Source organism: Elephantulus edwardii, unplaced genomic scaffold (genome assembly GCF_000299155.1).
Source record: "Elephantulus edwardii isolate Elephantulus edwardi_28Jun2011 unplaced genomic scaffold, EleEdw1.0 scaffold00030, whole genome shotgun sequence".
Taxonomy (NCBI): Eukaryota; Metazoa; Chordata; class Mammalia; order Macroscelidea; family Macroscelididae; genus Elephantulus; species Elephantulus edwardii.
Window position 1 is genome coordinate 4920583 of NW_006399780.1, and position 12764 is coordinate 4933346.

At 41.8% G+C, this 12764-nt stretch overlaps 1 protein-coding gene across 1 annotated transcript in view; it reads right to left on the bottom strand.

Annotated features, from left to right (window-relative positions):
• Positions 1-2427: 2427 nt before the first annotated feature.
• The window catches only part of GRTP1 (growth hormone regulated TBC protein 1), a 111963-nt gene continuing 101626 nt past the window's right edge, over positions 2428-12764 (bottom strand). The window contains exon 8 of the mRNA XM_006883958.1: positions 2428-2517. Coding sequence (XP_006884020.1) covers positions 2428-2517 — 90 coding nt within the window. The remainder of the gene's footprint in view (positions 2518-12764) is intronic.

Genomic DNA, 12764 nt, shown 5'->3' on the forward strand with positions numbered 1-12764 from the left:
ATTCGGTGACTGGGGTAATTGGGATGGGTGTGTCAGAGGCAGTGCGGTTGGCGCAGGATAGAGCAGGGTTTAGGGCTGTTGTGCATAGGGTCGCTGTGAGTCGCAAACGACTTGACGGCACATAACAACAACAACAAGCACAGCCCTCTGCAGGCCACACCTCAGCTGGTCCCTCAGGAAGATGGACATTTTCCAAAGACTTTAGAGCAGTCCTATATGAAAATCCTTGTTCAGAAACTCACTCCTAAGTGCTAAATTTATTTCTTTTTAAACAAAAATCTCAAAGATCCTGATTTGTAAATCTGAGAAAAGCCTGTCAAGCAGCCCCTGGAATTTGAGCTTCCCGATTCCGCTCCCTGGTTTAAACAGCTGTGCTAAACCATGCCTTGCAGAGGTCGTGTCCTACCCAGGGGAGATCCTCACTCTACAGTGCAGAAGGTATACTACCCTGCTGGTTTATGAAGTAGCCTTTATAAACTGTGGGCACATGAGCAAGGCAGAGCTGAGGCTCACTGCAGTGAAGACAGACTCCATTCAACCCATGGCACTTCAATTTTGTGGCTTTGCTGGACTAGGAGGCGGCTGACATGGTCTTCCAGCCATGATCTCCACAATCCTTTTCAACTCCTTAAACTCTTAGCTAAGCAAGCACAGCAGGTATCCTCCCACTTCCTAGCAACTGTGTCTGAGTATGAATAATGGTAGTATCCCATTTTGGTCCTGACTCCAGCTTTGTTAATGGGTAAGCTTGTGGCATTGGTACCATTCTGTACCCCGGGAAAGGTACCACCCTAGCACTGAGATCCACTGTCTCCTGCTAGAGGTGAGAGTGCCTAGGAATTCATAAGTGATCTGTCTGGTAAGACAGGAAAGTAGGTATAGGAACTGGAACCCAGAACTTTAGCCCCAGTAACCGGGGCTTTTGTAATCCCCCAGGCTCTGCTGTTAGATGAGTTTAACAGTGGTCAAACCTTGCTTGTTTTACTAAACACATTTAGCATTTATAATGACTTCACCATAGACCTTCTTTCTATTTAACTTTCTTTGATATGAAACATCTAGGAAGACCAGTTGTAATTTAAGAAGCCAGTAAATTGAGGTGCACAGGCAGAGTCCACAGAGAATGCATGCAGAATGAAATGGGAAAACAAAATTTACCCTAAGATTTTGGCAAATAAATGTTAATTTGAAAGATTATTTGGGGGGAAAACACACCCAAAATGTTTACAAGTAACCAAAGAGGTTAAGCGTCTGAGTGTGCACGCTTGGGAACAGCCGTGCGGCACAGCAGACCTAGCATCCAGTCTACAGTGACTCATGGTAAGCCCAGAGAACACGGCTGCCCCGTCGGAGTTCTAAAGGAGTAATCTTGACCAAAGCAGCAACCACAGCTTAGCAGAGTGGACAGTTTGAAATCATCTTTTTTTAGCACTGTGTCAGACCTTTTGCCCACACAACTGATTTCTTTATCCACATCCCTGTTTCAGGCCGGGAGACTGATGAGTGAAAAAGAGACTCAATAGGGAAGATTCAACGACTGTCCTGCCAGAGAAGCAAGTCCTAGCCAGTATGTATGGGAACTAGAAAGCACAGTTTGCTCTTTCCCAAACCCTGGGCACTCTTCAAGCTGGGATTTTCATAGGCCAGCTTGAAAAAATATGCTTACCAACAAACAGCCTCCCCAGCCTCCCAATTTAGAATTTCTGCCACCAGAGAGGTTTTACCCCCTAAGTTTTCACTATCTGAGGAAAAAATCTGTACCCATATGGTGGCTGTAGAGAAGGTCCTATGTGAATGTCATGTCTTCCAGTGAAACCACTTAACAGCAGAATTCTTAAAAAGAGGCCTGGGAGTCTGGTTAGCTTTAGCCTCAGGCAGCCATTTTAACACCTTTATTCCCCTGAGGAGAAGGGTGGTGCAGTGACTGGTCTGAGGCACTTGGGGGCCTGTATGAACTCAGGGTTAGACAAAAAATTACTTTTCAAAAGCAAAACCATTGACTACATGTGCAACCTTAAGGCAAAGGCTCTGTCACAGAAAAAGGAACAATATTTTAATTGACATAACAATGGTGACAGTTAACTTTTGATTCGCATTTCAAATCGGATTATCAAACACTGGTGTTGACATACTTTATTAAATACAAATGTGCATATCTCATTTTATATATTAATGTCAGGTATAAATAATTTCTCTTTACAAATTTTTACTTCCTGATTCATAACCTAGAATGACATGATTTGAAATCACTCTTAAAAAAAAAAATCATGACTAAAATGTAGTGAAGAGTATTTACAACACTGAAAGGGAAAGCAGTAAAACTTGGTCAAGTGGCAGGTCTGGAAATGGTTCGTCGGTCAAGTGGCAGGTCTGGAAATGGTTCGTTGTCAGTGCAAAGTGTGGAGGAATGTGCAGGAGCGGGGCGACTTATCCCTGAGTGAGGAGCTTTGCTCTGCAGCTCTCTCGAAGCTTGGTGATGGTTGTCATGGATAAGCTTCCAGGTTCTGAAAATATTTTCTGGAAGACAAAAACGGAATTCATTTAGAAACAAAGCTGACAACACTTTTACCTCAGTAGTTGTCAGATGCCATCCAGTCATCTCCTGACAGCGACACTACCGACAGTTCTGAACTTCGCCCTATCCTGTGCCATCCTCATGGTGTCAGATATGCTCAAACCTATCATTACAGTCACTGCATCAACCCATTTTTGTGAGGGGCCGCCTTCTCCGCCCCTCCACCTTTCCCAGAAGAGGTCTTTTTCCAAGGACTGGTCCCTTCTGTACTGACTCTGTAAGCAAACCAGTATAAAATAAAAATTAATTTTTTGTTGTTAATGTGCCATCGAGTTGCTTGTGACTCATAGTGACCCCATGTACAACAGCCCTAAACTCTGTCCTGTGCCAGTCGCACTGTCTCTGACACACCCATCCCAATTACCCCAGTCACTGAATCAATCCACCTCAGAGGATCTTCCCCTCCTGCACTTAAAAATAATTTTTTTAATATTAATTTTTATTTAATGAATGTTGCTTTGTCTTTCAATTCCATTGTCCATCAATATCACCACAGTTCCTCCAAAGCTTGTATATAAGATTCATCTTCAAGAGAACCCTTGAACCACTACTGTTCCTTCAATATAGATTTCTGGAGGTCACCACGTGCTTCCATGCAATACTGCCACTGGACACAGAGCTGTCACACTTTGTTTCCATTAGGCTGCATGCTGATATGCTTGTTCTCTCCTACTATTTCTCCCTATTAGTCACTCACTTCAGGGTCATTTTAGGATGCCAGTACTTTCTACTTCTTCATTTCAGTGACCCTGTATGCTGAATGAGTTGTTATCCTATTAATTCCAGAGAAAAGTACAGATCTATGGAATATTAGGACATGCCAACATCTAAGGAATAAAAATAAAAGTTAACTATTAGATCATGGATAATTCTAAAAATTATCTGTATTGTAGTTTCTTCTCACAGATACAATAAATATTTCTGTGAGTAAAACAAAACCACACAGTTGCTCTATGAGGCGTTTCCAACGACGTGAGCCTATAGGCAAAACCCCATCGGGATAGACCTCAAAAAAAATTTTTTTTAAAAAACTGGGATTCCTCTACAGTAACTAAGCACAGAGAAGCAAAATAAGAAAGTAATACTATTTACCACAAATTGAAATAATTAGGAATAAACCTAACTAGAGACACAAAAGACCTTTACAAAGAAAATGACAAAACACTTCTACGAGAAACAATAAAAGACCTAAGTAAATGGGAAAATGTTAACTATAGATACCAAGAGTCAGTATAGTGAAAATGATAATCATATGAAAAGCAGTCTACACATTTAACACAATCCCAATGCAGATACCAAATTCATTTTTCAAAGAGAAAAAGGCAATTGGCAGGTTTGGAGATGAAAGAGACCTTGAATAAGCAAAGCACTTCTGAAAAACAAGAATGAAGTGGAAGGCATAGCACTCCCTGATCTCAAAACCTACAATACGGTAACCGTATGGTACTAGTACAATGACAGGCACATAGACTGATGAAACAGAATCTAGAACCCATAAATTAACCCACCTATTTATAGTCAACTGATAATTCAAAAAGGAAACGAAGCCTATCAAATGGGGAGACGACAACAAATGGTGCTGGCAAAACTAGACTGCTACCTGCAGAAAGCTGAAGCAGGATCCACACCTCTCACCACACACATAAATCAACTCAAGGTGGATCAGAGACCTAGGGATAAAGCCCCAAACCATAGAGATAGTAAGAGAAAAGGCCTAGTCTATGGTAGAAAGAGGCTGACAAATACAGCTAGAAATACACAACCAGGAGAGAATAAAATTGATGAATGGGACATTCTAAGGATTAAATCCCTATGTGTATTAAAAATGTTTTCCAACAGGGTGAAAAGAAAAACTGCTGAGTGGGAAAAAATAATTTGACTGTACCCTCTCATACAAGGGCCCAATTAACAAAAGTTTACAGAATCCTACTGGGCCTCCACAGAAAAAAAAAACCCAACAACAAAAAACCCAAACCAAAAAACAAACCCAGACTGATAACACAATTACAAAATGGTCAAAAGACATGAAAAGACTTTTCACAGAGAAAGACATCCAGGTGGCCAATAGACACATGAACAAATGCTTAAAATAAGTGGCAGTAAGATAGATGTGAATAAAAATCACAATGAAATACAATCTCCAGTAGCAGTGGCAAATTTAACAGGACAGTAAGCAATAAATGTTAGGATATGGAGAGATAGAAGTCTCATCCACTGTTGGTCGGATTGTAAAATGGTGCAACCACTCTGGAAGGCAGTTTGGTGCTTTCCCCTAAAAGCTGAACATAGAAATCCCGTATGATACAGCTATTCTACTGCTAGGAATATACCCTGAAGAAACTGAACTGAGACACAAATGGGAGATTTGTACACCAGTGTTCACAGCAGCATTATTCACAATTGTAAGAACATGGAAACAGCCAAAATATCCAACCACAACTGAATGGATTGAGAAATTGTGGTACATTTACACAATGGAATATGCTGCAGCACTCAGGAGTGATGATTTAAAACTCTACATAACTTGGGAGGAACATAATGGAACATTATGCTGAGTGAACTAAGTCTCATAAGGACAAATACTGCATAATACCATTAGTGTACAAATAGATAACTAGTAAAATGCATGTATGAGGATCCCAGGCGGGGAAGGATAGAAAGGGGTGAAGATGAGCTGTGGGGAAGTAGTTGGGACGCAAATTTGGTAGGGGGCGGGAGGGGTAGTAAAGGAAATGGGAAAGATATGGTGGGCATCTGGAAAGACACAGGTCAATGGTGATTTTATAAAACAATAAGAAAGATTGTATGAAACAATGTGAAATAGTGTGAAATACTATCATGTTTTGAGGGAGCTCTCGTGGTGTCATTTTTAGGGGGTTGTGCTTCTCACCTAAAGGTACCTTTCTGCCTGAGTGGATCCATCAGATAGCTGGAGGAAAGATGGGCGCTCTCCATCAGCTCCCTCCCTCCCCACCGTTAGTACTATTTTCTTACCTGTTAAATGGCATGCCTTTCTCACAGAGTGTGTTGAATTGGTACAAAAGCACTTTCAACAGCCAAGCACTACATAAACATACTCAGTTCAGTATGCCCTTCTAGTTGGAACCAACTCATAACTGGATGGAACTAAGAACTCAGGTACACTATTAAAGGCAAAAAAGGACTTCAAATTCATTGCCGTTCAGTCTGAACTGACTCAGAGCTGACCCTCTAGTGGATTTTCAGAGGCTGTAGATCTTGTGAGAGGAGACTTATTACCTACTTTCTTCCACGGAGCTGCTGGTGGATGGGTTAGCAATGCAGCTTCCTACAGACTAAGCCACCAGAGACCATGGAGTGAGGAGACCTATGATAGGATTAAATTTATTGCTGCTATTCCCAGATTAAAAGACAAGCATACTTAAACCAAACCATGAGGTTGAGAGGCAAGAGCTAAGCCCATGATGATGGCAGAGCCACAGCTGGAGTGCGGTGCAGCTTACAAACCCCCTCCATGGCGCCTCCTGTCTGGGACAGGACCAGACTCTGGTGTCAGTCACAGCCTTCCTCCTGGGGGTTTTGGCAGTAGACTAAGTCCCCACAGGCATGGGCTGCCACAGATCTGTAAGCTTTCTGTGCCACTGTATACTGCCTGCTTGAAAAGCAAGTATGATAAAGTTCAAGAGTCCAGTCAGAGAAAAGTATGATGTTCAGGGGTGAGTAAAGCAGTGTCGAGAGAAAACTGCATATGCTCACTGATGTCTGCACTGTTCCAGCTCCAGTCCCAGGGTCCGTGTGTCTGTCCTGGAGATTTAGAACACTATTATATCTTTGAGATTGAATACATTTAAGTGGCTTAAACTCATGCTGAAATTGGTTTGAGTTAGCTTCACTAACTTCTGACCCAAACTATACACTGAGGTTATACTAACACAGTTAAACCCTTACCTATGAACACACATCGTCTAATCAACAATATTTATCTTAGGCCTTTATGGGAAGACAAATATCTAGAACTCCAAACACTTTAACTATCACACAGCAAGAGGGAGGGAAGGTCATTCAGACGCTTGGAAAAAACAAACAATAAACCCCACAAAACCACAGTATTAAGGGGAAAAAGATGAAAGATGGGAATTAAAAGTTTTCCAAACTATCAAGTTTCTAGAAGACAAATTCTTTTGATCACAGTTTATGAATGCTAAAACATGCACAACAACCCAAACGAATTACTAATCTTCACCGCATGAAGCTTGAAAGGTTGGCAAATCCTTGAACTCCGCTGGCTCTTGGGTGAGAATGTACTCCTTCTGCTTTCTAATGACCCAATGAGGTTAAGTCTGATGATTCCTTTAACTCTGTGGCTTGCTGCACAAAACAGTTACTGATCTTGCAGGAAAAGAAGTTTTGAGAATATTTCCTTCAAAACCTGCCTGTGATGACTGTGGGAGACCCCTCGGGAGTAATGATACTTGACTGGTTCTTTTCTCTTCTGTTCATAAGTGTGATTTAATTTGAACGTCTAAACATACAAGATAAAACCTTACTATCTTGCTAAAAACCAACCATATTTAGAAAGTCATAGATCAAGACCTGACTCATTGCTCCCTTTCCTCCCCTCAAAGCATGCTGCTAGTTACGACTAAATTGTTATGTGCCATCGAGTCACCTGTGACCGACAGTGACCCTATGTACAGCAGCTCTGAAGCCTGCCCTGTCCTGAGCCAGTCTCACTGACTCCTACATACCTATCCCCATTGTCCCAGTCACTATATCAATCCATCTCATCCGGGGCCTTCCTCTCCTGCGCTGTCCTTCCACCCTTCTGAGCATGATGTCCTTCTCTAAGGACCGCTCTCTCCTGGCCACATGCCCAAAGTATGTGAGATGGAGCTTTATGCCCCTGAAAAATGTGCTAACCTCTATCTCACTCAGAGATACTGTCGAGTTGGTGCCGACTCACAGTGACCCTCCATCAGGTTTCTGAACATGTAAATCTTAACAGAAGAAGACTGCCCGTCTTTCTGCCAAGAAGCCTCTGATGGATTCAAACCACCCAGAGACTCTTAACCTTAGGGCGAGTAGCACAAATGGCCACAGACTAGCACTAGAACACACCCAATCTCTGTGCCTGTCACAGATCAGATGCCCGACTGGGAAGGGATTTCTCTGTTCTGTTTAGACAATATAGGACGTCCTTTTAAAAAACTTTTTATTATTACCTGGGTGAAAGTTTCGTAGGGTGTGTGTTAAATCAATCCTTTTGGAGAGAATGAAAATATAAGCAAGCCAGGCAGCAAGTTAGTACAGGAAGAGGGGAAGATATGCACCGCATGATCACCGAGGCAGATGCATATCAGTGCCTCCAGCAAGGAATGAAATTGTACCTCAGTCCAAATGGCTGACATCCATCTCCTAACATTACCATAATAGCAACTCAAATATACATGTCAAGCTTGCTAAGTTGTACTTCACACATATGGCAGCACCCCATGAAAATGACAATTGCATCTTCCTTGCCTGCCCTGATGAAAACTGGTCTAAGATTAAGCTCAAATAAAGGTCGTTCTGGTTCTTGCCTTTCTACACTCAGCAGAGCAGAGATCACAATCTGCCTTGAGCTGTGGAGGCTTCTGAATAACAATCTATTTTAACTTGCTGGGCGCTCTCTCAAAGCAGGTGGTGGAAACAGTGGTGGTTAAGAAAAACTGTCCAGTGGCACCCCATTCAAGTAGCGGGGCATATCAGAACTGCCATTCTCTAGCCACACCACTGAACTTAGAACTTGTTATGTACCATATTAAGTTGGCACTGACCCTCCAGCAGGTTTTCAGAGGCAGCACAACACATGGGGGTTGGGGAGACCTGCCCATCTTTCTCTCGTGGAACAGCTGGTGGATTTGAATTGTGTACCTTTGGGCCTGCCCATCTTTCTCTTGTGGAACAGCTGGTGGATTTGAATTGTGTACCTTTGGGTTAGCAGCACAATTCCTTACTCCTAAGCCATGAAAGAAGATAGAAACTTTCAATGGCTTGATCTTACTTAGACCCACAATCAATATACTTGGTACCAGCAGCCGAAAAATCAAGATGTACTGCACTGGGAAAGTCTGTAGTCAGGGACCTCTCCAAATTATTGAGGGGCAATGATGTTAGTTTGAGGACTAAGGTGCACCTTATTTAGTCCATGGTTTTTTCATAATCACGTGCTATGCTGCTGAGAGATGGACAGTGAATAAGGATGACAGAAGAAGAATTGAAACCTTTGAACTGTGGTGGTGGAGAAGAGTACTGAATATCTCACGGATTACCAAAAGAACAAACAGGTATGTCTTGGAGAAGGTACAGCCAGAGTGCTCCTTGGAGGCAAGATGATAACGCTTTCTTTCACAAAGTTTGGGCATGTTACTAGGAGAGACTATTCACTGGAGAAGGACATCATGCTTGGGAAGGTGGAAGGACAGCAAAAGAAAGGAAGACCCTCAACCAGGACTAACACAGTGACTGCTGCACAGGGCTCAAGTGTGTCACGGATTGTGAGGATGGCACAGGATAGGGCAGAGTTCAGATCTGCTGTTCACAGGGTTGCTATGAGTTGTCCTCAACTCGATGGCACCTAACAACAACAACAACAGCAACAACAAGCCACTAGCTCCCTGAACCTTGGAATAGAAGCTAAAAAGAGGCAAGTACTTGCCCCCAGAACCAGCAGAAAGAAGATTCTGTCTAGAGCCAACATTCTGAATATTAAATTCTAGAATGCAAAATTGTGAGAAAATAAATTTCTTTGTTAACTGGGTATCTCTGCCTCTTCTGTTAACCTCTCTCTCTCTTTCATTGCTGTTGAGCTGGAACCAACTCATAGGTCACCCTTTGGCAGGTTTGTGGAGGCTGTAAATTGCACAGGAGGAGAATGCCCAGTGGAACTGCTGGGCGGATTCAGACATCAAGAGAGGCACCACTTTAGGTCAGCAGAGCAACTCCTTAGGAATTCTACCTCTCAGAACTATCCCCTTTCTGTTGTTTTTGTTGTTAGGTCTCATCCAGTTGACTACAACTCATAATGACCCTGTGAACAAGAGATCGGAACCCTGCCCTATCCTTCCCTTCGCTGACAACCTGAGCCCATTATTACAGTCATTGTGTCAATCCTCCTTGTGAGAGTCTTCCTCTCTCTAAGCCCTCACCTTTCCTAGCACGAGATCTCCTTCCAAGGTCAAGTTCTACCTGACAACATGACCTTTCTGTTTCAGTAGCACTGAAGAACTAAGAGGGAGCTATGGTGGATAAAGAGTTGGCAATCAACCCAAAGACAGGTAGTTTGAATTCTTATTTGATGGCAGTAAGAGAGAAGGGGACGTAAGACAATGCTGCTCTTAGCCTCTGGCAGAGAACTAATTTTAGGAAAATTCAACACAACCACAAAATGCCTTGACTTCAGAAATTCTCGTGAGCTCATTCTGGCGTGACTGAGTGTTTCCTTCTGAGAGCATCACTATGGGCTGCAACTGACTCGATGCCGAACAAGAAGCTACAAGAACAGTAGAGAGGTAACAAACAGTGACACTGCCAGTGCGATGTCTTCATCAGACTGCACCCCACAGATTATCTATCACCCTGATTTAGGAAGCTACAGACTTAATTCAACTGCCTGGAAGCCAAAATTAACCCAGTACACTTATGTAACGCCTCTTGAAAACTTGGCACCTGGAACTGGGTCCTCTAAATAGTCATTTATACGGCGCTACATTCTGCTGCACAATTATATTTCCTTTTTTTTTTAAATAATTCACTTCTGTTGCTGAGAACATATATACAATAGAATGCATAGCAATTAAAAAATTTCCAAATGTTCACAGATACAGGCACACCTCATTTTACTGTACATTGATGTACTGTACTATGCAGATACTACATATTTTTATTTTTTAAAAAGCATATGGGGGGGAAAGTCCAAAAATAACTAAATTGAAGGTTTGTGGCAACCTTGAGCCAAGTAAGTCTATTAGTGTCCTTTTTCTCAGAGTATGTATTGGTAATTCTTAATACTTCTGATTCAGGCCATGGTCTTTCCAATCACTTGCTATACATCTGAGAACTGGACAATGAATAAAAATGACAGAAGAACTGATGCCTTTGACCTGTGCTGTTGGGGAAGATGACTGAACCTCCCATGGATGGCCAAAAGAACAAACAAATACGTCTCGGAGAGGGTGCAGCCCAAGTGCTCTTTGGAGGCAAGAATAATGAGGTTTTGCCTCACATACTTTGGACATGTTGCTAGGAGGGGCTATTCCTTGGAGAAGGACATGATACTGGGAAAGGCAGGGGGTCAGAGAAGGAGAGGAAGACCTTCAACCAGGTGGACTGACATGGTGACCCCTACATTGGGCTCTACTGTGTCAGGAAGTGGAAGACGGCACAGGATAGGACAAGATTCAGAGGGTCATATTTGACTTAACAGCATCGAACAACATCGTACATGTAAGCTACAGTTTGGTACAAACATTACTTTTATATATACAGAAAAAAAACTATCTGCATGACTAGCTTTACTTCAGGACTTAACTTAGGTAAGTGGTCTGGAACTGAACTCAAAATATCCCTGAGGTATGCCTGCATTATGTTTGCAAACTGTTGTGTCAGGTGCTACCAAGTCACCTCTGACTCACAGAGATCCCATGAACAACAGATCTAAACCTTGCTCTATACTGTGCCATCTTCACCATCTCTGACACACTTGAGCCCACCACAGTCATCGTGTCACTCTCTCTTGTTGAGGGGACTTGCTTGCTTTCTCTGACCTGCCATCTTACCCAGCATGATGTCTTTTCCAAGGACTGGCCCTGAGCTGCTCAGTAAGCTACTTCTGCAGGTTTCAGCAAAGCTTACAGACTAAGAAGCAGGACTGGCTGCCACTTCTGAAATAACAGACCTTTGAAAACTCTGAATAACAGAGAAACACTGCTAAATTTAGTTCTGGAAGTAGAATCTCTGAGTAGAAGGCACTAAAAATTGAGCAGAAACAGCTTCACAAAGTAGGAAAATGAAAAGTTGTGGAAACGGAAATGGAATACATGAAAATTGGCACCATAGGAAATAGTGAGCAGATACGGACTGATACTGGCCACTTTGAATAGCCACTCTAAATAAGACAATCAAATGATCTGTTATTCTGAGAGTGATAAACTGAGGAAGAATGGAGTTGCATTAATTGTCAAAAAAGAACACTTCAAGAGCTATCCTGAAGTACAATGCTGTGAAGGATAGGATACTATTCATACACATACAAGGAAAACCTGTTAATACAACTATTATTCAAACACATGCACCAGCCATTAAAGACAATGATGCTGAAATTGAGGACTTCTACCAACTTTTGTAGTCCGAAATAGACTGAATCAAGAAAATAATGGCAATAATAATAATAATTGGTGAGTGGAATGCAGAAAGTTGGAAGAGGGGCTGGCATTTGGATAATACAGACTTGGTGAAATAAATGAGGTTGGAGATCAAATGATAAAATTTTGTACAACTAGTAATTTATTTATTATAAATACCTTTTTCAAAAAAACATAAATAGTGACTGTATACACAGACCTTACTTGATGGACTACAAAGGAATCAGACTGATCATATCTGTGGAAAGAGTTCATTCATGGAGAAACTCAGTATGAGCACTTAGAACAAGGCTTGGGGCTAACTGTGGAACAGATCATCAGTTACTCATGTGTAAGTTCAAAATGAAGAAAATGAAAAACAAGTCCCCAAGAACCAAAATATGGACTCATGTCTATCACACCTGAATTTAAAAACCATCTCAATAATATATTTGATGTATTGAACACTAAGGATTAAAGACCAGATGAATCAAGGCCATATTCCATGAGGAAAGCAAAAGGCCATTACAAAGACAGAACAGAAAGAAAAGACCAAAATAGATGGCAGAAAAGATCCTGAAAATTGCACTAGAATGTAGAGAGGCAAAAATAAAGAGAAGAAATACAGAAGAAACAGAGATGAACAGAAGACTTCAAAAGGCAGCAGGAGAAGACAAAGCAAAATATTGAAATGCGTAAAGAACTGGAGTTAGAAAGTCAAAAGGAAGAGCACACTCAGTATTTCCCCAGTTCAAAGAACAAAAACACATTTAAGCCTTGAGTTGCAATCTTCTGCATGTTTGCAAACTAGACACAGAATATCTGAGTCT